The sequence below is a fragment of the Peromyscus eremicus genome, chromosome 2 (assembly GCF_949786415.1).
Source record: "Peromyscus eremicus chromosome 2, PerEre_H2_v1, whole genome shotgun sequence".
Taxonomy (NCBI): domain Eukaryota; kingdom Metazoa; phylum Chordata; class Mammalia; order Rodentia; family Cricetidae; genus Peromyscus; species Peromyscus eremicus.
The window spans coordinates 139,312,481-139,336,520 of NC_081417.1; the positions used below are offsets into that span (position 1 = coordinate 139,312,481).

Sequence of the window (24,040 nt, forward strand, 5' to 3'; positions counted from 1 at the left end):
TGGCATTATTTCAGGTATGCCCACAAGAAAAGGGGACCAGCATTAGAGACATTTTTGGAGCTCTTGAAAGATTCTGGGTACCTTATCCTTAGAACCAGAGCAGGCCACTTGCTGGGAATCTTTTGCAAAGTGTCCAGGGATAGTACTCTATGCCAGAGTGGGGGGAATGCTAGGACATCCGGCATGTCATCTGGAGCTGGGGCTGACCAGGATGAGTGAGGTCCTGAGTAAACAAAGACCACAAGGGTCAGAACTGGATGTCTAGGGAAATGGCTATGGGAACAATGATGGAAGGCTGGGGTCACTGGGGTCACAGAAGCAGGTTCTGGGCTGGACACCTGCATATGCCCAGCCTCAAGTGTTGTTCACTGTGGTTAACTCGTATGTGGGGAAAGGGCAATGATGGAACCAATAAGATTTTCTTCTACAGAAATGTTTAAGACATGTATTTCTTCACTATTCTCTGGCAACATTGTAGATTATGTTACCCATTCAGAAATACTTTTCCCTCTGTTCACTCAAGATCTGTCTGTCTCTGTCTCATCTCCGTGTGTGTGTGTGTGTGTGTGTGTGTGTGTGTGTGTGTGTGTGTGTGAGAGAGAGAGAGAGAGAGAGAGAGAGAGAGAGAGAGAGAGAGAGAGAATGCAAAAAAAATGCATTAAAAATAAATTCTCTCCCAGGCTAATACATACCATCTTGTCCTCCCTCTGGGGACTGGGAGAGGGGGACAAAGCTGTCATGGAGTCATCTTGTCATATCCTGCTAAGGGAAAGCCTTCTTTCATCCAGTTCTCCATGATACACGTGGCATATGGCCAGCCTTGCTATCCTCCTCTCTCTCCCTCTGCCCCCCCCCCCCCCCCGTCCTCCCCTCTGTCTCTTCTCTGCAGTATAGAATGAATATGTTAAGGTCTCTTCCTCAAGTCAGATAAAGCCGTGTTTGGTCCCCAGTTTTGCCAGCTTTTACTATATGTGTGGGCGTGGCTGGGTTGTTTGCCCTAACCATTTGGTAACCAGGGCTCAGAGTAGCCAATGCGTGTAAGAAGCTCACATAGTGTTTGATAGCGGGTGGTGATACTCCCTTTGACCTTCTGCTCACTGACATTCGAATCCCACGCTGCACCTTCATGAATGCAGTGGCAAAAGAGGCAGCCCACACTCCTTGACACCAGGAGCTCAATGTGGTGGAGGGGTGTCTTGGGAAGCAATGGGCAGACTGTACTCGGAACTCTGTCCAACTACGATTGCACTGAATGCTGGTCTCTGGCTCTTCTTTCCCCAAATGCTGTCGGATAGAACCATGGCAACTGCTTGGGCTCTCTGATTTGGGTTCACATGAATTTGATTTTTGTAAGTACACTAGATTGTAGTCTCTTTCTTCATCCATTCAACAACTGTTTCCCGAAGGCTTACTGTGTGATAAGCAGCACTATTCTATTCGATTGGGATGCATCAGTGAATGAAACAAAGAATGTTCTAGCAGAAGAAACCAAACAATAAACACAGTATGAAAGTAAGTGACATGGAGTGCTATAGAGAGCTACGTGTTACCAAATAAAGAGCGTATAGGACAGGTCAGGGCATCCAAGTAGCCAGGGGCAGGGGCAAGCAGTGAGTTGATCTTTTATAGAGGGTTGTCAGTAGACCTCATGCAGGAGGCAATGCTGAGCAAAGATTTAAAGGAAGAAAACAAGTTTGCCTTCTCTAGAGGAAGAAGGAGGGGAGATCAGGTTCCAAGGCCCCAGGAAAAAGCATGGCCCACCTGTTGGAGGAGCAGGGGGATACAGCTATGACTGGGGAGGTGTGAGCAAGAGCAGGAAGCTCCAGGAGCACAGAGGCTGTCAGTCCTGTGCCTAGCTTGGGACGGAAGCAAACAAGCTCTGAATGATAAATCTCTATTAGCATCCAGGCTGGTCTGAGCTGAGCCAGGCCAGGACTGGCCCCTCGCTAATTAGCTTGGGCTTTCCCTTTTGATGGGAGCAATTTTCAGATCACCAGCAGAGCTCATGTACAATTCAAATGTGCAGTTAGGGGCAAGAAAACACAAAGCCCTTTTCGTTTGCATGCAGAAAGAGCAACACATCTGCTGAAGATTGGGAAAACCGGGGTGAAAAGGTCCCTGAGCGCCTTCATTTAAAGAAGTCTGGGCTGGGCTGGCCTTATAGTTGTTGTGAATGTCTCCATCAGTGGACCTTTTTAAACTGTCCGAATGAATAAGGGGTTGAGGTTGCTACAGAGAAAGGCAAGGCTGTGTCTATCAGGTCATATGCTGTGGTCCTCAGACCTCTGTTGTCAGATTAGAGTCAACTCCAGGGAGCTAGTTTCCCACCTGTGCTCAGCAGGCATGCTTCCAGAGTCAAAGTAGCTCTCTCTCTCCCCTTTCCTTACTCTTTCTCTTCCCTCTCCTTCGGTCATCATCTCGCCAACTCTCTGTCATTTCCCACCCTGGCAAATGTTGCCCAGGTATCCCCAGTGATCCATCTGTCCATCCATCCATCCATCCATCCGCCCGTCCATCCATCCATCCATCCATCCATCCATCCATCCATCCATCCATCCATCCATCCATCCATCCATCCATCCATCCATCCATGATGGAGTAGTGCTCAGGGGAAACACCCACACCTAGGACTTCAGTGCTTCAGCACCATGGACAGGGCGCCAGACAGTCATTGTCTTCTACCTGGGTCAGAATCCTAGGGGTGTTTATGTGAAGGTGATTTTGAGAACCCTGTGTTATGGACAGAAATGGGACTTTGAGTAACTGAGGGAGCCAACCATGCCCCTTGCTAGTAAATAAAGTTAAAGTCCTAGGCTTTTAGATCATTTCTGTTATACCATGAAAGGATTTTCACCATTTGTTTTGTTTTGCTTGTTTGTTTGTTTGTTTGTTTTCAAGATAGGGTTTCTCTATGTAACAGTCCTAGCTGTCCTGGAACTTGCTTTGTAGACCAGGCTGGCCTCAAACTCACAGAGATCCACCTGCCTCTCCCTCCCGAGTGCTGGGATTAAAGGCATGCGCCACCACCCCTGGCTTCGCCATTTGTTTTAATCAACAAATTTTTATTTTATTTGTTTAGTGTTTGTGTGTTCACTTGCATGCACTCATGAGCACATATGTGCCATTGTGTGTTTTGGGGAGTCAGAGGGCAACTTGTAGGACTCAATTCTCTCCTTCCAACACGTAGGTCCCAGGGATTTTGAACTCAGCCTGTCAGGCTTGGGGCCAAGTGTCTTTACCCACTGGCCTGATTCTCATGCAGGCAAAGGGCTTACTGGTCTACTTCTCTTTGTACTGAGGCCACTTCCACTATGAAAAGATCAGGCCGATTAGTGTCCATGGTTTTTTAATGGATAAAACGGCAAATGGAGATTCAAAATAAGTCGATGAAGGCACGGGTGACGACCGCAGAGTAATCTGTTCATTCAGCAGATACAAAGCGAGCGCCGTGAAGTGCACAGCCCGGCTGGGGATGTGGTTGCGAACCCACTGTGGTTTCACACTTTCGTCACTTCATTTCTGTTTGCCAGATTACTGTTGCTATTTTCTTATTTTCCTCCTGGGAAGTCCCATGTGTACAGCTTTCTTTGTGTGGTTTCCCCTGGGGTGCTATGTGAGAACTTGCTATTGTGGGCTCATGCCCCAAATGACAGGCAATTGGCAGAAGCCTAGGAGTTGAATCTGACATGATTGATAGCTGAGGAAAGAGGTCCTTAAGCCAAAGGTGTGCTGAGAGTGCTCCAGGAAGAGGTTAAGCTTCCTACATTGTCCAAAATAAGTGTCTGTCTCACCTCTTCCTTCCGTCCGTCCATCTGTCCATCCATCCATCCATCCACCCACCTATCCATCCATCCATCCATCCATGAATGATGGAGTAATAGGTAAGGAGGTAGAATTTTGCCTCAGATTGCTTAAGGTTGATTTCTGCTTCTGTAACTCCTTAGCTACCAATCTTGGGAAAGTCATCCAGTTTTCCTGGATTTCAGTTTTCTTATCTGTGAAATGGGAATTATAATAATAATGCCCATTTAATGCAGTTACGAGGATGTATGAAATGGATTGCTATGTGTAAAATGCATAAGACAACAACAGCACTTGGCACAGAAAAAAAACAAAAACAAAAAACCACAGAATGACTAGACTAAGTTCCAGGAGCGCAGAGGTCATGCCCAGGTCATACAGCGAGTACTTTAGCACTATTCTTCAGATGAGGAAATGGGATGAATCAAGCCTAGGGTGTTGGTCGTCCTGCTTGGTCTTTCTCCCTGGGCCAAAACCACAGCTCAAGGATCTTTTCAGATTCGGACAACTCAGTGATAGTTCCCTGCTTTTATTATGAAAGATCCATTAAGGAGCAGTCCCAGACTGGCAGAGATACCTGTCCCCAGACACTCTTGGTCCTTGGGTTAGTGCAGCCAGGGACATGGCATAACCCAGTCAGCGAGAGTCTGCCACCAGCAGAGGAGAGATGTCCATGCTGTCTGGAATCCAGGATTCCCCAGCAGAGAACAGCCCCTGGCTGGTGGCAGCTGATGAACACGAAAACAAGCCGCATCTGGACAGCCAGGCGGGGAAAATCGTATTTAGTCCACAGCGGTGGCTTCCGTGTTCGATGTGTCCAAGAGAATCTGAGAGCCTGGAGGTAGAATTAGGAAGCTGAGTGGCTTGGGATTATTCCCACAGAGCAATTGGTTGTGGTCCAGGGACAGGCTTGCTGCCTCATCCCTCCTGATGTCGTGCATTGTCTTCTGCCTTTGTTGGCAGGGTTGAAAGGAAGAAGGACCCCTGGTTGGTTTCTGTGTCCCTGAAGCACCATGACTGTGCTCAGCTCTTTCTAGTAAATCCTAAACCTGACCTGTGGCGCAGAACACAGAACGCAACCTGGGCTGTGGCTTTGGGAGCTTGTCCTCCCCAGGCAGTGACTGAAGTCCTTGGAGGCAGCCAAGGGGGGAGGAGCAGGGGGGTGGGACAGCCCGAGCTTTGCCTTTGCTGGTCTGGGTTTGAATCCCAGTTCTTGTACAGCTACTGGTTTGACCCCGAAGTGTTCCCACGCCCCTCTTTCCTCGACATACATTAACAGTACAGAATAACGGTTTTGTTGTAACACTGTCACATGTGTGTGTGTTGTACACTTTAGTCACACTCAGCCCCCACCCCATTGCACTTCCGTGTCCTTCCTTCTGCTTCTCCCTCCTTATCCCCTTTGTCTTCTCAAATAGTCTCTCTTTCACTTTCTTACCCTCATGGCTTTTTAAGGTGTGTGTGTGTGTGTGTGTGTGTGTGTGTGTGTGTGTGTGTGTGATGTGTTGTTAAGGATATCAAGGGGTACATGTATGGAAGGGGATGAATCTGCTTGTATTTGCACATGTGGAGGTCAGAGGTCAACATCAAACGTGTTCTTCTATCACTCACTCTGCCCGTTAGTTTTTTGAGACAGGGTCTCTCACTGAACCTGGAGCTTGCTAGTTTATCTGCATAAAATCCCTGAGAGCTACCTGTCTTCCTCCAGCACTAGGATTACAGACACATGCAGAAGCATCAGGTGTTATCATCATCATCATCATCATCATCATCATCATCATCAACGCAGGGATATGAATTCAAGTCCTCATGCTTGCAACAGCAAAGCCTTTATCAGCTCTTCATGTAATTTTTTTTCAATCTAAATTTCATATATAAGATTTTGGAAACACGTGATATTTGTCTGCCTGCGTCTGGCTTTTCTGCTCAACACAATGGTCTCCAGCTCCATCCATTTTTCTGCAAATGATAGAATTTCATTGAATGTGTTTTTAAACCTTGAAGAACTCAAGGCCCTCACCTTGAGGTGACAAGGCCAGAGGTGTAACAGCCCTTGCAAGGGGCCACTGCACGATCTGCCTCCCTTCTCCCCCACTCCGACTGCCCTCCAGCTCTGCCTGGCACCAGAGCTGCCTGGAACAAAGCAGCCCTCCCCAATCCTGCTGAATGAAAGATTGAATTTAGCTCGGGCCTCTGAGATGCTCACTGGAACCGGGGGAGTTCCTAACTTGGATGGGGGAAATTACATCTTTATTTGAAACTTAGCGTTCCTATCAATCATGAACACAGGCAGCAAAGCACTCCAGGGTTAGCTGCACCTGTGAATTTGCCCCTGATATGATCACAGGTTATTTCCATAAAATATTACAGTTGCTAAAACGATCTCCACCTAGCGTGCTTCAAATGACAGCTGTTGCCAGTTCTGCTGCTAGATCCTGGTGGCCGTGAGGGCATGGACAAACGCGGGCCTCCAGTACTATACCACAGAATCTCAAAATAGTTTTGAAAACTGTATTTCAACATAACTGGTTGCCTTTTGCAATTCTTCATATTTTTTCCCCCTACACATTTGAAGACATCATTTGCAAATTGGTCACCAGGCTGCTCAAGGGAACCTTGGTACCAAAAAAAGTGAAGAAAATCCCCTGGAGTGAATAAAAAATGTGGGAGGTTAGGTTCCCATGTGTACTAGAGAATTAGAACAGTTCTCAACTGGGTGTGATTCCCCAATCTTCACGGGTGGGGGTGGGGGGTGCGCACTTGTCAGTTCTGAAGCGGTTTTTGGTTGTTGTAAGTGGGAGGTGGTATCTGGGTTGTCCAGTGGATAGAGGCCACTGGTATTGCTAAGCTTTCTTCATGCCCAGGGAAGACCCCACAGCAAAGACTCTTTTTTTTTTTTGTTATTAATAAATTTTTAAAATTTATTTTACATACCAACCACAGTTTCCCCTCCTCTTCTCCTCCCTCCTCTCCCCCCACCTCCTTTCTACCCCTTCCTCCCCATCCACTCCTCAGAAAGGGTAAGGCCTCCCATGGGAGTCAACAGAGCATGACATATCACATTTGAGGAAGGACTAAGCTCTTCCCCGCAAAGACTATTTAAAAACGTCCATAGTGCTAAGATTGAGAGCCACTGGGCTAGCTGCTCAGTCAGCTTGGACACCTCTGATTATCACATCTGCTGGGGGGAAAATGCCTACAACTTCATTAAAAACACCCATGATCATTTCATTCAACACCTACTGCACATCCACCGTGCATACCGGAATGTGGACTGAGCACCGGGATCACAGAGGGCGAGTATGCTGAAGCCGCTCTGTGGCCGCAGGGCAATCGGACGTGACCTTGTGAACTTAGATGCACCTTGTGAACTTATATGCAAGGTGCTGCTGGGTGCCAGGCAGTGTGCTGGATGCTGGCTGTCGTATCTGCCTCAGATCTGGCCTTTGAGTCTCTCTCTCTCAAAGCACTGGCTGTAAACTCTAGCCCTGCCCTGATGGGACCTAGGGAAGACAGGGATGTTTACAACATGTCTTTCATAGGACCTCTTCATCCTGGCAGATAGCCTAATGACTGTCAACCTGTGATCCTCTCGTAGGAGACTTGGCTCGTTGGCGTACGTTGTTTCTCTTGACTGAACTGGGCCTCATTGATACATTCCACAACAGCTCTTCTCTTCCAGAGCTCTGACAGTGAGGAGAGTTAGATTTGGGTGTGCCCATCAGGTGAGGCACACAGGAAGCAGCCCAGCAGAGTTCTGGAACTACTGAAATTGGTGCTCGTTACTCATACTGCCCACATTACTCCAGTATTTATTGCTAACAAGCCCTAGAGAGAAGACAGCAGCCCCTCTCACTGGGCCAATGGGAGGGAGAATTGTGGGGGACGTACACACTCAGAGGGTGGGGTGCAGTCGTCAGAAACACGAACCTGTGCGTCAAGGCTTTTATTGGGGTCCAGAGTGTTGTGCAAGTGGGTTCTCCATCAGATGATCCAACTGGTAATTTAGAGCAATCAGGCTCAAGTTCCAGGAGATTATGCCGTGATCTGCACAGTCCATGTGGGGCCAATAGAGAAACAGGTCGATCATATCTCGCTGTCCCTTAGGCAGGTGGTCAAGGGTGGGGTCCAGACAGGTCACAGTGAAGAAAGGGAAGATTAGAAGGAGTATGGTTGCATCAGGGCAGCTAAAGATCCTCCCGCTATGAGAAACTCAAACCTATATGCCAAATGGATGCTGAAGCTATGTGACGTAGTAATGAATGCCCCTGGAGGTAGGTCGGATGGGTCAGCATGTGGTCTGTACCCTCATGGAACCCATGTCTCAGGAAAGACAGGTGCTAAACAATGTGTTACGACCCAGTAGAGACGCAAGGCTTCCTGAGAACACATAGCAGGGTACGTGTGTGTGTGTGTGTGTGTGTGTGTGTGTGTGTGTGTGCGCGCATACCACTTAGTGTGAAGGTCAGGAGGGTCTCTTGGGGGCTGTAAACTAAAGGATGAGTGGAGCTAGTGAGAGCAAACTACAAAGAAAGGATGTTTCAATCAGAGGAATGAACAAGTTACGGATCTCAGAGTGAGTGACAACACAGAGCATCACAGTATCCCAAAGGAGTCTGACCCCAGCCCGAGGATCCTTTAAGAGGTGGCAGAATGCAAAGCCTGGGAGAAAAGCAGGGGCAAGCTCATGAGGAACATGGGTGCCCTGCCTGGTACCAAGGGACGAACAGCTGAAGGGCTTTGGGCACGAGTGGCAGGCCGGCTTTGTTTCTTGGAAAGGGAAGAGAGAATTGTTCCACCCGGGACCTAGTGAGGTTGCCATGTGAACTAATGTGGAACCGGGAGTTAGGTGGACGAGGTGAAGATAACCCAAAGCAATTAAACAAGATGAAGAATAAACCATGGGACTCTGGCTTAGACCAAGAGGGGCCTAAGCAACTAGATGAAACTAATTTCTGTGCAGTGTTCAGGGCGAAGGAAGATTAGGTTGGATTGAGAAATGATTGGGGTTGAAAAGATGGAGCTGTGTGGGTGAAGTTAGATTGTAAACAAGGCTGGGGGAGAGGGGAGGGTCCTTTATCTGCCAGTCACACACTAGGAAGGCTCTGGGGGAGGTGGGCTCTAGACTGAACATGGAAGAGTGAGTTAGACACAGCAGAGAGGATACACCAGGCAAAGGACCTAGAACTGTGAAGGCCTGAGAGGACCTGGGGAGTTCACGGGGAGGAATCTGTTTATGAAACACACGAGGCACCGTGAGTGGAGTTAAGCCGAGGCTGGCTCTTAGCATCTCTGATGCCGAGGAGTTCTTGGTCCTTTCTTCAGGGGTTCTTGAAAAGCCAATGATGCTGTTGGGCCCAGCCTCTGCCATCTGCACTCAAGATGCCCTGCCAAGAAGCATCATAGAGATGGGCCAGTGGCCAGTGGTGTACCGGAGGTGTTTAGTGGTGTCCATGTGGCCAGTGGGACACCTTTGGTCATGATGATTTATCCAGCATCTGCCACCATCTCCTGCAATTCCTCTTCAGGCAGGTTTATTAATTGCAAGGCTTTGACAAATCCCTATCACCAGCCCAGACTGCACTCCCAGATACCAGTTCACCAGCCTAATTGCCTTCTGGCCATCTCCGCCTGCGTGTCCCACTGGTATCTCCAACTAAATTTGTCCAAAATTGACCTTATCAGTCAATAAATATTTACAGAATTGAATTGAATTTTCCTGCCAAATTTCTCAAAAGAGCTATCTCCTCAAAAATTATCATTATTTGTAGACAACACGGTTGTGTACCTAAAGCACCTAAGGGAATCAACTGAGAGAAATGTTAGAATTCAGAACCTGGTTGAATGTGAGGTGAATATGTAAAAAATCAATGGGTTTTCTTTCTGTATATTGGTAATAACGGTTAGAGAAATTAGGAAAAATGTTATTTGCTAGAACAACAAAAAGTATATTAATTTCCTGGGTATAACCATAACAAGATGGGGTAGGACTTACATAAAGATTGGTACAAATCTCCCCTCAAGGGTTGGCTTGTATCTATTGATCATTTATTGTTTTCCAAGTACTGTACTGAAAGATTAGCAATGTAGCTGGTGTTACCCCCATCTGTCTGTCCAGCCATCACAGAAGTGGATTTTCATTTCATTTATTTATTTAAGTGTTATTTATTAAGGTTTGTCTGTGCATCCATGCATGTACATGTGTCACAGTGCATGTGGAGATCAGTCAACCTTTGGGAGTCAGTTCTCTCCTTCCACCATGGGTTCAAATTCTGGCTGCCAGGTTTGTATGGCAAGCCCTTTTGTCGCTGAACCATCTCACCAGCTCATGGTGCTCATTTTTAAAGAGCTGAAACTAAGCCTTAAAGAGTTTACATAAAGAGCCCATATGCTATTAAGTGGCAAACATGACATTTAAATCCAAGGCTTTTGCTCCTAAATTCTATCCCTGTTACCTGTTCATTAAGCCACCTCCCAAATGACCCATATAGTCCAGTGAAGTTGGTGGGTATTTTCTGAATGTTGTAATAAGATTCATTCATCTTACTCCATCATCTACTGAAAAGCTATGTGCTGAGTTTCCTCTACAGTCAGTTATTAGATTGCGTACTAGAGAGACAATCTGAACACAGTATCCGGGAGCCTCCTGATGAAGACAGCCACATACACATGCCATTATATCACCTTTGGTGGAAGCAAGAGTGTTCAGAATGAGTGATGAACGGGCAACAGGGTACTTGAGGATGCCTTGAGAATTCTGAGCTGGCTTCTGAAGGAGGTAATGAAGCTTTAAGTGCCTGCAGTTAGAGGAATAGTCCGTGTGCAGAGCTGGGTGGGCAATTAGCGTTCATTCATTCATTCAGCCCCTATGAGCATCTGCTAAGGGCCAGGTGCAGGCTTGGGGGGCCAGATAAACTGTAGAGACTAAATAGGGCCCTGCTGTCATGGAGGGGCACTTCTGGAGGCTGAGTGGCCATGCAGATTGTTACAATACACAAGTCAGAGGTACTTGCGCTGGAATCATGGGTGTGGAAGAGTGAGGCCTGGACTTCATTCATAGTGACCTCTGAAGGTGTGACACCTGCTAGAACTCCTGAGAGAAATGAAAGTGTGAGTCAGACCTGCTACTGAAGCAAGAGGTTTGTGGGTCAAGGGGACAGAACTTGCCAAGGACATGAGGAGGGCGTGTGATGGGCTGTGGGTGCATCCCTGACTCACAGCAGCATGCTATAGGCTGGTGGTCAGGAGAGAGAGAAGAGGAAGCAGGCAGTAGGTACCTTAGGCTCTGGGGGCCAGGGAAGGACTTTGACTTTTTTTTTTTTTTTCTGCTGACTGGGATGAGCAGCTAACAAACAGATTCCTGGTTAAGCATCTTTGTCATTGTAAATAAAGGAAGATGGTTCCTGAGAATGAGAGAGATAAGTGCGGCCGCTCATAGGAGCTGAGTGTTCTAATCTGTGTGAGGAATCTAAGCAAAAGCAAAGGCCCACAACCAGGCGGAAAACAATACTGGCAACAAACACGACGGGAGATGAGAAGCTTGATTCTATAGGGCGAGCGCAAACTGACAGGAAACAGCGAAGCCTGATGCAAGAACTGAGTGTGAAAAATGTAGAGCACTTCTATGTCAGATTAAAAGGCACATGGGATGCAGAGAGGATTTACGTGTCATATACATGCTATATAAATATGTAAATCACTAGAAACATTATGATGAAAAATGAGCCAAGGATTTCATCAGATAGGTAACTCCCAAGGGGAAGAATTAAAATGATTAAGAAAAGGTGAAGTGTTATATAATGGTGTGTGTCTACAATACCAATTAAGGCAGGGGAATCTTGAGTTCCAAGCCAGCCTGGGCTACAGAGGGAGACTCAGTCTCCCTAAAATAAAAAAGAATGAGAAGTAGTGGAAGAGGAGGAAAGGAGAAGGAAAAGGGGAGAGGGAGGGGAAAGGAGGAAAAAGAAAAGAAGGATTGGAGAGATAGCTTAGTGGATAAGAACACTTGTAACTTAAGTTCAAGTCCATTGCATTCATGTAAAAAGCCAGGCATGGTTATACATGAGTCCCTAACTCCAGCACCATGGAAGGTAGAAATAGGAGGAGCATTGGGGCTTGCTGGCCACAGGCTTAGCTCCAGGTTCAGGGAGAGACCCTGCCTCAAATGAATGAGGTGGAGAGTGGCAAGCAGATTGCTGATGTCCTCATTCTGGCCTCCACACATTTGTTCATGGGCATGTCCAATTGTGTACAAACATCATAGAAATCACACACACACACACACACACACACACACACACACACACACACACATATGCATGTGTGGGTATGTAGACATTCAAAGGAAAAAAATAGATATAGATTCTGAGTCAATCAAACTGGCAAAACCTCAGTAAGGCAATTCACAATCTTGGTGAAGAAGCCTTGAGACAAGCATTTGTAGACAGGACTGTGAGAATGTTAATTGGCACACACATTCTAAAAGATATTTTGGCAATCTAGACTCAGAGCCTCAGGGATGTTTATCCTCTTTGACACAGTAACCTGAATGTTTGAAGGTTTGTCATAGAGAAATCATGTAAAAACAAATAAATTAAAAAACTTCCTATCCAGTTCTCTGGCGTGATTCATGAGTCTTGGTTTTGTAGGGTAACTGTATTAGCCAGAGCCCCAGGGTGTAGAGGACCATTGTGGTTACTGGGAGAGAGAAGATGCAAGGGCCCTCATGGTTTTTCCATCCCCACCCCCAGACATGAAAGGGCACCTGGCCGTGTGAGCCCACGCTTCCACTTCATCAGCATCTCTGTCTGTAGCAGGTATACTGGGTTTTAACTGTCTCAACTCACTGACGTCCGTTTGATTTCAGGGAAACTTCCAAATGAACCCCACTTTCATCCCTTTCTAACCATGCCCAACAGTGCCCGCTGCAGAAGTCAGGCAGCCTGTATTTACAGTAGCCCAGCAGACAGCAGAGCTGGGTGCAGTGACTGCATAAATGGACGTTCATTCTGGGCCTCTGGCCATGGAAGCCCATTTTCCACTGCACCGACTGGCATCCTGTCACCAGACCTTGCTCTGGTCCAGGTCGTATTTATAAACGGGATTAAAAAAAGAAAAGATCCAGAAGCAATTTAGATGGTTGACAATAGAATGCTTGAGTAAATTCTAGGATAACCATACACTGGGACGTTGGGCATCCTCTTAAAATGCAGTTTATGAGCAGTTTCGGTATCTTGGGGGGAAAAAAACTCATGTTGTGTTTACTGAATTGTTACAAAAGAAAACCAAGAAATGACCCAAATGACCATACACAGAGGAATGGCTGAATACATTGAGATACGTTTATGCCAGGCAATATTATACATTTATTTAAAAAATAAGTTAGATCTGTAGCTACTGACCCGAAAGATGTCCCCAATGTATTGTTAAGTTGGGAAGCAAGTTGCAGAGAAATGAGCTAACCCACAATCTCATTTTGAAAACAAAATCATAAAAATTTCTCCCGGAATGTGTCCATATGCTTGCATGAGAGAGGAGGAGTCCCAGAGGCTCAGGGCAGGGGTGGGTGGGTGGGCCACCGTCCTGGATGCTGGTCTGGATAACTGGTCGGTGCTTAAGAGAGGGAAAACCGGGCGTCTTTCTAGCTCAGTCTGTGCAGCATGAGAGGCCTAAAGAAATGAGGCTGTAAACAAACTTATTTATAACTGAGTTTCTATGTGTATTAAAAGTAGACACTGCCTTTTGTAATCTGAGGTTAAAGAATAATTTACTACAGAGTCCTCCAAAGGATATGTATGGTATTTTCTAAACAATTTTAACTGTGCATGGACAAATCTAGAAAATGAAAATATTCATAACCATTGCCTCTGAAAGGAATGTGAGATTAAAATCATTTCATCCTTTTAAACCTTGCCTGTATTTTTCGAGTGCTCTACAAAGAGCAAAATATATGTTATTATTTTACATACGGTGGCCTTGCACCCTCTCGCCAGCCAGTCCTGCCTCTGCCTGGAACAGCCCAGCTTCTGCTCACCCTGCTCAACCCTTCCGGCTCACCTTTGCTGTAATTGGTGTATCTTCACCGTAAATGCTGATTGAATTCCGGGCACTAGGGCTGTGCCAGGGCCAGTACTGAGCTCTCAAGCTACAGGATCTTCCTTCCAGAGGGACCATTTAGATATCAAACTGAGTGACCTCATCCAAGACCCTCATCATAGTCTCTTGGTGACATCCTCCACTTTCTGTCCCTTCTCTAAGAGCTGCCCTCTGGGTCTCTTCCTCCATTGTCTCTGTCTTATGACTCTGTGTCTTTCACCCTTCTTGTCTCATCACATGGATTACATCCGAAGTGTTCTCAGCATCCATGTTCTCAGCCCCTCCGCTTCTCTTTATAGTAGGAAGGATGATTGCTAGATTCCAAGTCAGTGTCTCCAGGCTTGGGCAGGTCTGAGCGAGGGCAGCCATCCCGCTAGTGAGGATGGTGGCCATGTTGGTATCAGTGGTTGTACCAGACATGAACAAGGTCAGATCTTAAGCTGAAGCCTCTGAGGGGGTCTATACGTCAGAAACACTGTATGTACTCCTAAAGGAGTACTGTTAAAGCACTGCTCCCATGGGTGGATGGAGGCTCTGTCTAGTCCACGACCTAGGCCCCATGGCCGATCATAGGGTTAGCCTAGAGGAACGAACCAATCAGTGACTAAAAAGAGCAGTGACATCAACAGCTTGCACCAGGCTTTCAAGGTCTAGAGATGATGCAGTCTCAGTGCCTGTGGCAGAAAGTGGGTACTCAGGGAGGGGCACTTGTCCCTTTGGAAAGCTGTAAAGTGGAAGCTTTACTTCATTACTCTTTCAGTTGAGTGTCTGTCTTCGTTTGTGAACTTGTTTATACCCTGTCCAGGTTCACATATGGTGTTTGTTCTGTTTGCTGTTATTAGTAATCAGTACTTATTCTTTCATATTGAAGGCATTACACTTCAGCCCAATGTTTGTGTGCCTTTTGATTTTGTCTATTTTACACAACACACACACACTCTCCTCTGCGTTTCTCTCTCACACACTCACACATACATATTTACACACACACACTACACATGCACACTCACACACACTGATACATACTCACACTCACACACATATACACTCACACATATACTCACTTTTATATAAAATTGTTAATCTTAACAGTATTTTCTAGGAAAGTAGAAAACAATATAACATGGTTTTTTTTAATGCTTTGTTAACCCTTTTACTTTGATATATCATCTGAATTTGGAAGATAATTCTTTCCTGAAATAGTTAATTATTTTGTTCTACAAAAATATTTTTTCTGTTTTCATTGATTAAAAAATGTTTCTTTATTTCAGTTTTTGTGTGTATTAACTATATCTGTTCACTGAGGTCCCTCTCACCCACAGATAATCCACATGTCATTCATGATATGATTTGGAATTCTTTATTATGAGAGTACTAATTTTTGTACCCTTTAAAAGACAATACATTGTCCAAATAACCTATTTTTCCAGTTAAATTTAGGTATCATTTCCCCAGAGTTAAAACAAGCCCTTGGGCCTTTGATGAGCATTGTATCAGGCGGATAAATTAACTTTCCAATAACTCTTTGAGAGGTTAATATTATAAATTAACCTTTCAGCGGTTAGGCTTTTCCACTCAAGACTACATCATTTCTCTCCAATTATTCTGAATTTTAAAAAATCCCTCTGTAAAATTTCTTTCCATAAAGTGCTTACACTTTCTTTTTCTCCCTCCCTTCCCCATCTCCCTCCATTTCTTCCTCCCTCCCTTTCTCTATCCATTCCTCGCTTCCATCTGCTCTCTCTCTCTCTCTCTCTCTCTCTCTCTCTCTCTCTCTCTCTCTCTCTCTCTCTCTCTCTCTCTTTGTGTTATGACTTTGAGAGTAGAACCCGGGGCTTCACTCACCCTGGGTGAGCTCAGTGTCATGAGCTACACCCCTGAATCTGCCTCCACATTGCTCTCTGGGTTGATTTCTGTGTACACCCTTCACTCTGTAGCTGCCGTGGAAGGAACTTCAGCCTCCTGCTTTCATCTGTGACTGACGTATGGATCTTATTGACTTTTGTATAGTTTGCACTGGGTTACTTGGCTGAAATGTCTTCTTAGTTCTAATAGCTTTGTAATCGATTCTTCTGGACTTCCTAGGCATATTAATATACCGTCTGCCAGCCGTCTCTCTGCATCCTCCTTTCTCATTTGTTTCTCCGGGGTTGCACGCTGAGCTCTTCCAGTCAGGCACGTGGTCCTAGGGAGGATGCTGACATCTCTATCACATTTTTGATGCCTATCGGTTGTTTCATCTAAAGTACAATGCTAAGGGCTGTTGAATGGGAAGGCAGTGTTCTGCCTTGTTCTGAATGCTTATTTTAATCAGAGTTACATGTCTAATTTTATTAAATGCCTCTTTAGCATTTATTCAGAAGCCCTTAACTTTTCCCCCATTAATGGAATACTTTGTATTAAGAGATTTCTTAATATTAAGGTCATTTTAGAGATTAAGTATCCTTTGTCAGTTAATCCCCAAAGTGGTTTTAAAAAATTAGTGTTGAATCAACTTATCAGCACCATCATAAAGGAAGTGTCCTGCCTATGCGAAGTCCCAACCCTGAGTAGTGGTAGCTGTGGCCCCATTCTTTAATTCCCCTCTGCTAATTCTGCCTCTGCAGGTGAAGATATTAATAATGTCCACCACATATGGCTGTTGTGAATGTTAAGTCACTAAAAGCAGAGATCTTAGAGTTGTCTAGACAAACACTGTCTGAACACAAAGGGCCTACTATGAGCTGATTGAGAACTGACTGTGTGCCTGCCTGCTACTGAGACTGCAGGATTTAAAGATTTCGGCCCACACGCTTCCTGCTCTGATGTTTACAGCATACATGTGGAAGTGTGGAAGTGTGCTGTGACCCCGGCAGACAGAAGGTGGCATGGCCTCAGCACATTGCTGGGTCCTGTGGCTGTGGAGTGAGAAAGTGTAGATCCACAGGACTGAGGACGGCAGAACTTTGGCTGGAAAGCTGGAGTGTAGGAAAGGAGAGATTTCAAAACGTCAAACCCCGTGGAGGACCTCCCCCCTCACTGTAGACATTAGTCTTCTTTCCTTGTTGAAGAGCAGTTAGGAGCCACTGGATGTTGGAGGCAGTGATGATGGCAATAACTCGGTCCAGGATGAGAAGATGCCTCTGAACGAGAAGAAAAGAGATTGGTCCTTACGAGAGTACATGAATGAGTAGTTGGGAGTCTAAGGAAGAGTTTGGTATGGGGGCTGGGGGTGGGAGCGAGGTAGACAGAGACACTGGCCATGGGCTGAAGAGAGGAAGGTGTCACTTCCTGTCTTATTTAGACGTTCGTAATGGGGATACCATCCCATTCCCTAAGTGAAGGTGCAACAGGCAGGGGAAGAGCAGGTGTGCGTCCCAAAGCAGTTGTCAGGCCTGGGGTCCAGGAATGGCAGCTGGCTTGCAATGTGCAGTTGTATGTCATCAGTGCATGAATGGGATGTCTTCTGGGCTAGACAGAGACAAGAGGCTCCATCATGGGGCCTGGAAAGGAAGCCAAACATTCAGAGGAGGGCAAGAGGTACAGTGGTATGGAAGGAACCCACAGAATGGCTGTTTCTAGAGAGGTCCTCCCCTAGCAGCAGCACCAGTAGTACTGGAGAACCAGGTAGAAATGCCACCTCTCCACCCCCTCCAACCTTTCCTCCCATTTACCGTCCATTGGGAGCTCTGTTCGATCCAGATCTTTGGCGGGCAAGCACAGAGTGAAGCCTGAGCTTCAGCAGTAGTGTGAGGGGCTCAGACAGATCAGTTAGCAGGAAGATAGGTTGCATATCCCCAGTCCATCTTCTCTGCAACCTGGCTGTACCTGCTCTCAGTAAGGCAGACCTGCTGGGCGTGGGAAAGGATGAGGAAACAGATGGTGATTCCAATTGGCTATGGGCGGGAGGGGAGGGACAGGCTGGGGGAGGAGTGGCCTGGAGTTGTGTTTATGAATGACAGAGTTGGAGCACATTTGACATCGAGAAGCATTTGACATCGAGAAGGGACAACAGGACATGTGCAAGAAATGTCCTTAAAGGGCCAGGAGGTGTGCAATTCCAGTGGTCCCGTTTGGGCGGAGGAGGAAGGATGGCAGCATATGGCAGATGCATTGGTGGCTTGTATTGTCTAGGGAGGGTGAGAGCAAAGCCATCAGCTGAGAACAGGGAAGCTTTGGGCAACAGAGGAGGTTGGAGATGGTCCCCTGGGCTTGGGTGCAAGGTCTAGGGTGCAGCCTGGTTGTGGTTGTGCCTGTTAAAACTAACTATGGCCGGGCGGTGGTGGCGCACGCCTTTAATCCCAGCAGGGAGGCAGAGCCAGGCGGATCTCTGTGAGTTCGAGGCCAGCCTGGGCTACCAAGTGAGTCCCAGGAAAGGCGCAAAGCTATACAGAGAAACCCTGTCTCGAAAAACCAAAAAAAAAAAAAAAAAAAAAACAAAACAAAAAAAACAAAACAAAAAAAAAACAACTAACTATGAGCACTAGTTTTCAGCTAATTGAGCTTTACCAGGGCTTCAATATAACTGCTACCCATCTTCCCTCCCTGGCTGTCAAGCCCAGGGCTGCCTATAGGAAGCATTCAGAAAAGTGATTGATGGTTCTTTTTTTTTTTTTTTTTAAGATTTATTTATTTATTATGTGTACAGAAGAGGGCGCCAGATCTCATTATGGATGGTTGTGAGCCACCATGTGGGTGCTGGGAATTGAACTCAGGACCTCTGGAAGAGCAGTCGGTGCTCTTAACCTCTGAGCCATCTCTCCAGCCCGATTGATGGTTCTTTGACACAGTACTTCCACCTCTTGGAAACTCCTTCGAGTTCTTCTGGCCACACTTAACCGCTTCCTTTCTCTCTTCCAGGCCAGAACTGCACATTCCAACTGCAAGGCCCCAATGGGACGGTGGAGAGCCCAGGGTTCCCTTATGGCTACCCCAACTATGCCAACTGCACATGGACCATCACCGCAGAGGACCAGCACAGGATCCAGCTCGTTTTCCAGTCCTTTGCCCTGGAAGAGGACTTCGATGTCCTGTCAGTGTTTGATGGCCCACCCCAGGCAGAGAACCTTCGAACAAGGTACCATCCTCCCCACTCCCTGGCGCAAACAGCTGGGCCCTGAGCCAAGCCTGGAGAAAAGAGGACCTCTGCTTTACTATTTAAGTTTCTGTTAGCATATAGCAATTACAAGTAATAATGTATATATTTTGAGTATTTTGAGTATAACCGCTCTTTTGCCCCTCTCCTATGCCCACTGACCCCTTTACGTCTTCCAGTTAGTTCCTCTTCTATTTTCATATCTCTCGTGATCTTTTTACATGTGTATGAACCAGAGACTTAAATTAGGGTTACTTACCTGGGTGTGGGCAAGGCCTTATTTACAGGAGCATGGACTCCTTCCCAGTGCCTACACCACTGAAGGAAATGCATCTTTCTCACTTCCAGCCATCACTAACTGCCTAAAAGTCCTCCGGAAGGGGCGGGGCCCCGTGAGCCCCTCCCCTCTCTGCAAGTCTCCTGCTGGGCACTGACTTCCTTTTTGTGGGGCCCTCCTGCAATACCTCTGCTTGCTGCTGTTTTGTTGTTGTTGTTGTTATAAGGATTTGCTATGAAAGCCCAGTACCTCAAACTTGTAATTCTCTTGCCTCCATCTCCTGAGTGCTGGGGTCATAGGCAGGCACTACCATGCCTAGCTTCTCTGCTTTCTTTAAGGCTCCCCATTACTTTGAAGAATCTGATAGAAGAGGCCATGTCAGACACCTGGGAAGACTGGGTAGAAAACAGAAGGCGTGATAGAGACATTCCAGTCTTTTCACTGACATTGATTTTGCCAGCACAAGTATATCTGTGTCTTTTTGTCTGTCTGTCTGTCTGTCTGTCTGTCTGCCTGCCTGCCTGTCTGTCTGATATATCCTCCCTCACACAGACAAATGCTTATATTTTCACCTGGCCCTGAGTCCTGTGGGCCTGAAGGCTGTGAGTGATGGGTGGTGCTGCGCCATGCACCGTGGGTCTGGAACCATGGATACTTGATAAAATTGACCTTGCATTTGGTACCTTGACTGTGGGAATAGAACTGAGACTCTGGGATGGCTGTCATCCTCTCTAATACTATCATGTGGGGTGGAAACTAAAGCCACAGAGAGGCTGAGATGGTTGACAGTTGTGCCATGGAGTTGCCTCCTAAGACAAGGAGGTCACAGAGGAGGAGGAGGAGGAGGAGGAGGAGGAGGAGGAGGAGGAGGAGGAGGAGGAGGAGATGAGATGGATTTAATCACCCTCTATAGGAACGGCAGACTTCTGGGCAGAAAGCTTCAGTACAAGCTTCTGTTTCATTGGCCTGGAGGCCCATCACTCTCCATCACAAGCCTTGGCTCTGCCTTCTCACTTAGGCTTTTAAACTTCTGCGGGAGCTGAAGGGTTAATGGTTTAACCAGCCAAGTTCGTGTGTGTGTGTGTGTGTGTGTGTGTGTGTGTGTGTGTGTGTGTGTAGTCAGGAGGTCTGGGGTGAGCAAGCCTGTCTCAGGCTTACCCTCCAAGCTGGCTTGAGGATGTTTCTAGACTATGTCATACCTCATGTGCAGGGCAGTCCTCCAGCTAAGTGAGTCTGGGAAGGCTGCTGCAGAGGTAAGGTAGTTTCTTTCAGGTATACAGGGCTTATCCATCTTGCCCTGATATTGCACGGGGTGTGGTGTACAGGCAGTGTTTAAGGAAACCTTGTGGTAGGGACTAAAGTCCTCTTCCATTCGTTCAACAAATATTCTGTGGATATCTGTTTTGTGCTAGTGCTGACCTGAGAGACAGGGAACATTACAGTCAGCAGAGCAAAGCCTCTGTCGCCATGGAGTTCACATGCTAATGTGGAGCCTGCCATGGGTTATCTCCTCAGTGAGTGCTGGGCAGGAGAAGAAGCATGAGGGAGGCAGGGCGCAGGTACCGAAAGGGAAGTGGCACCTGTCCTGTGTGGGCATCTAGGGGAAGTTTCCAGGCCACAGGCACAGGTGGTATTGAGGCCTTTGGGAGGGTGTTCCTTCGGAGCACAGCCCACACCGCTCTGGTTAGCTGGCTCTAGTCGTCCTTTGGTAAGTTACTTCTATGTGGTACCCCCGGCTTGCCACGTTGGTGATGTTCACTTCAGAAGCAGCCAGAGTCTCGCAGCATCAGCTAGGAGGAAGGATCCCACTGCCTCTGAGCTCCCTTGGTAGCATGGGAGCTCACGCTAGGAGGAGAAATGAACCCAGGTAACGTGGATGTGTGCCACCCTGGGAGGGGTGGGGTGGGGACTCTCAGGTCTTTCTGAGTCTTCTTCACCTTATGGCTCCCTGGTTTTCTTATTCACGAATCAGTTGTCTTTGTGTGTGTTGAAGAAATCGGTCATTGTCACATAAGGGCCCAGGACTGTGCGCATCTGCCTTCATGGTGCCTGGGCCTGCCTCTGCTTCTCCATGAGCTCCCATGTCCTTTCCAACCCCTCAGTCTTGACAAGCATTTTCCTGTTTTATTGGTCTTTAAAAACCTCCAGTGCTGGGACTATCAATTTTATTCTTTCTCCATTATCTAACATATTGATTTCTGCTTTTATCTTTATCCATTCCTTTCTTCCACTTACCTTAGGCTGGCGTTGCTCTTTGAGGGTTTCATGAATTGAATTAGTCCCATTATTTCTTGTTTGATAATAAAAGCATTAAGAAGCATTTTTCCCCTAAGTGCAACTTTGACCAGATCCTGTAAATTTTGATGGGTAGCTCTTATTTCTGAAAGAGTTTCTAATTGCATTTCTGTTCTTTCCTTGACTCTAGAGGCCTTTCCTCGAATTTTCAAGTATTATTTGTTTATTCTCTTAAAACTGATGATCTAGTTTTATTGCATTATGATTGGATTATGCCTTTCAACTTTAGGGGATTGTTGATCCCCCCTTTCCTTTTAAGACCATATTTTATAAATGTTCTATGAGTATTAGAAAAATCAAATATTCTATATTGAAGGATGAAAATTCATGTTATTAATCCTGTGGGGTTTTTCTAATTTCCTATTTATTGTTTAATTGATATTCATCAAAGTAGGCAATGGACTGATCTCAGGCTTACATTGTTATTACTTCTATTTATATGGTTTAGCTTTATGTGTTTTGATGCATATTTTTATTTTTACATTTGTGTGTGTGTGTGTGTGTGTGTGTGTGTGTGTGTGTGTGTGTGTGTGTGATTGTGTGTGGTGCACACAGGTGAATGTAGGTGCTCCCGCATGCAGAAAGGTCAGAAGTGTACATCAGGCATTTCACTCTGTTGTTCTCTACCCCATTCATTTGAGCCTGCGTCTCTCACTGAATCTGGGGCTTGATGGCAGCCAGCAAGTACCAGAGATCTTCCTGTCTGCACTCCCCTACAGCACTGAGGTTACAGGCTTGTGCACAGCCATGCCCAGCTTGGTGCTGGGAGTTCAGACTCAGGCCACCGTGTTCACACAGCAAGTATTCTTACCTGCTGAACCATCTCTCTAGCCCAAAGATTTTTAAAGACTTATATTCATTATTTTAAAGTGTGTGTGTGTGTGTGTGTGTGTGTGTGTGTGTGTGTGTGTGTGTGTACAGGCATGCATGTGTGCTTGCATGCACATTAGGTGAGTGTGGGTGCCCTTGGAGGCCAGATCTCTTGGAGTTGGGGTTATAGGCGCATGTGAGTTGCCTAACATGGGTGCTGAGAACCGAACTTGGTCCTCTCCAAGATCGATATGGTCTTAGCCACTGAGCCATCTCCCCAATTCCTGATAAATTTTTTATTTTCTCAATATAAAAACTATGTTCCTTATTTAATGATTTCTTTTGCCTTTAATTTTACTTGAATATGAATATTGCCACCATTTTTTTTTCCTTTTAGGATTGCGTTTATTGGGGCAATTTTTGCCAGCTCCTCTGTTTTAATATATCTATGGCATTGTTTTAGGGATAGCTCTTATCCCTTAAGCATTACTGGGTTTTTAAGAGTTCCTAGCAGAATCTGTGTTCTTTAGCAGCAGAAGTTTCATCCACTCACCTTCTGGGGTGTAATTGACGGGCTTACTCATCTCTGATGTTCAATGCTATCTATTTTTAAGCTTCGTTGCTGTCTCTTCTTTTTTCCCTGTCTTCAAGTACAAGGTTTCTTTACTTTTCCCCATGCTTTTCACTCTGCTCGTGGTTAAAGTGACTTCCTCGAAGCATATTTTAAGCTGCATCTCTCTGTCAACATCCTGCTAACCTTTCCCTTAATGGAGTCTGCCTGGCTGGGAGGGTGTCGTCTAGAGGAAGTTCCTGAGTGCTGTAGAGTGTGGGGACTGAGGTCTCGTCCAGAGTTGATGTATTTCTTTCATGCCCCGGGTCACTTCCATGAGGACCGTGAGATCAGGTGGAGTGGAGTCTCATTGTTGCCTCAATGTTCCATCTTGAAAGGAATGACTCACAGGCTTTTGCTCTTTTGATGCCATTGTGAATAGAATCAATTTTTCTGATTTTAGTTTTGCTAATCCATAGGAATGCAGTTGACTTCGCCGTATTGATCTGTGCTCTGTAACCTTCCCGAATTCTCTACCGCTCCACACAGTTCGTGCACATCTCTGAGTGAGAACAATTTGACTGCCACCTTTTCAGTTTGGACAGTCTTTCTGTTTTGCCCGGAAGCATTGGCCAGAAGCCCCAGGACAACACTGTGAAGTGGTGAGGGTGGCATCCTCGTCCTTGTCTGGGAGACAGAGGGACAGTACGTAGTTTTCCACCATGAAATATGTCTGCTGTAGTTCCATTGCAGACACCCTTCAGACAAAAGCGTTCAAACAGAGGACTTCGGCATCATCTAGATACTATGTGAGAAATACATGGGAGGGGTATGCTCAGGAGACTGCCAGGCCTAGAACTATGGTAGCCTGGACCAGAACAATGGAGAGAGGAGATGGGATGAACTTTTATGTTATGAGGAATAGTTGTCCCAAGGGTCACTACTAGCTTCCTGGGAACTTGGAGGGAATAAAAGAGAGTAAGCAGAAGATGACTCAGCAGTGTCTAGCTCAGGGACAGAAAGCAGGTCGCATGAGCCTGTAGTGAATTCCAGTCCATGGGAAAATGTGCATTGCGTACATGCATGTTACATATACATGCATATCTTAGATCATGGATATGTATATAATGTGTAGGCA

The 24,040-nt window shown here is 46.3% G+C and overlaps 1 protein-coding gene across 1 annotated transcript in view; it reads left to right on the forward strand.

Annotated features, from left to right (window-relative positions):
- The window catches only part of Csmd2 (CUB and Sushi multiple domains 2), a 570,924-nt gene that overhangs the window by 49,102 nt on the left and 497,782 nt on the right, over positions 1 to 24,040 (forward strand). Inside the window, exon 2 of the mRNA XM_059254992.1 lies at positions 18,736 to 18,952. Coding sequence (XP_059110975.1) covers positions 18,736 to 18,952 — 217 coding nt within the window. The remainder of the gene's footprint in view (positions 1 to 18,735; positions 18,953 to 24,040) is intronic.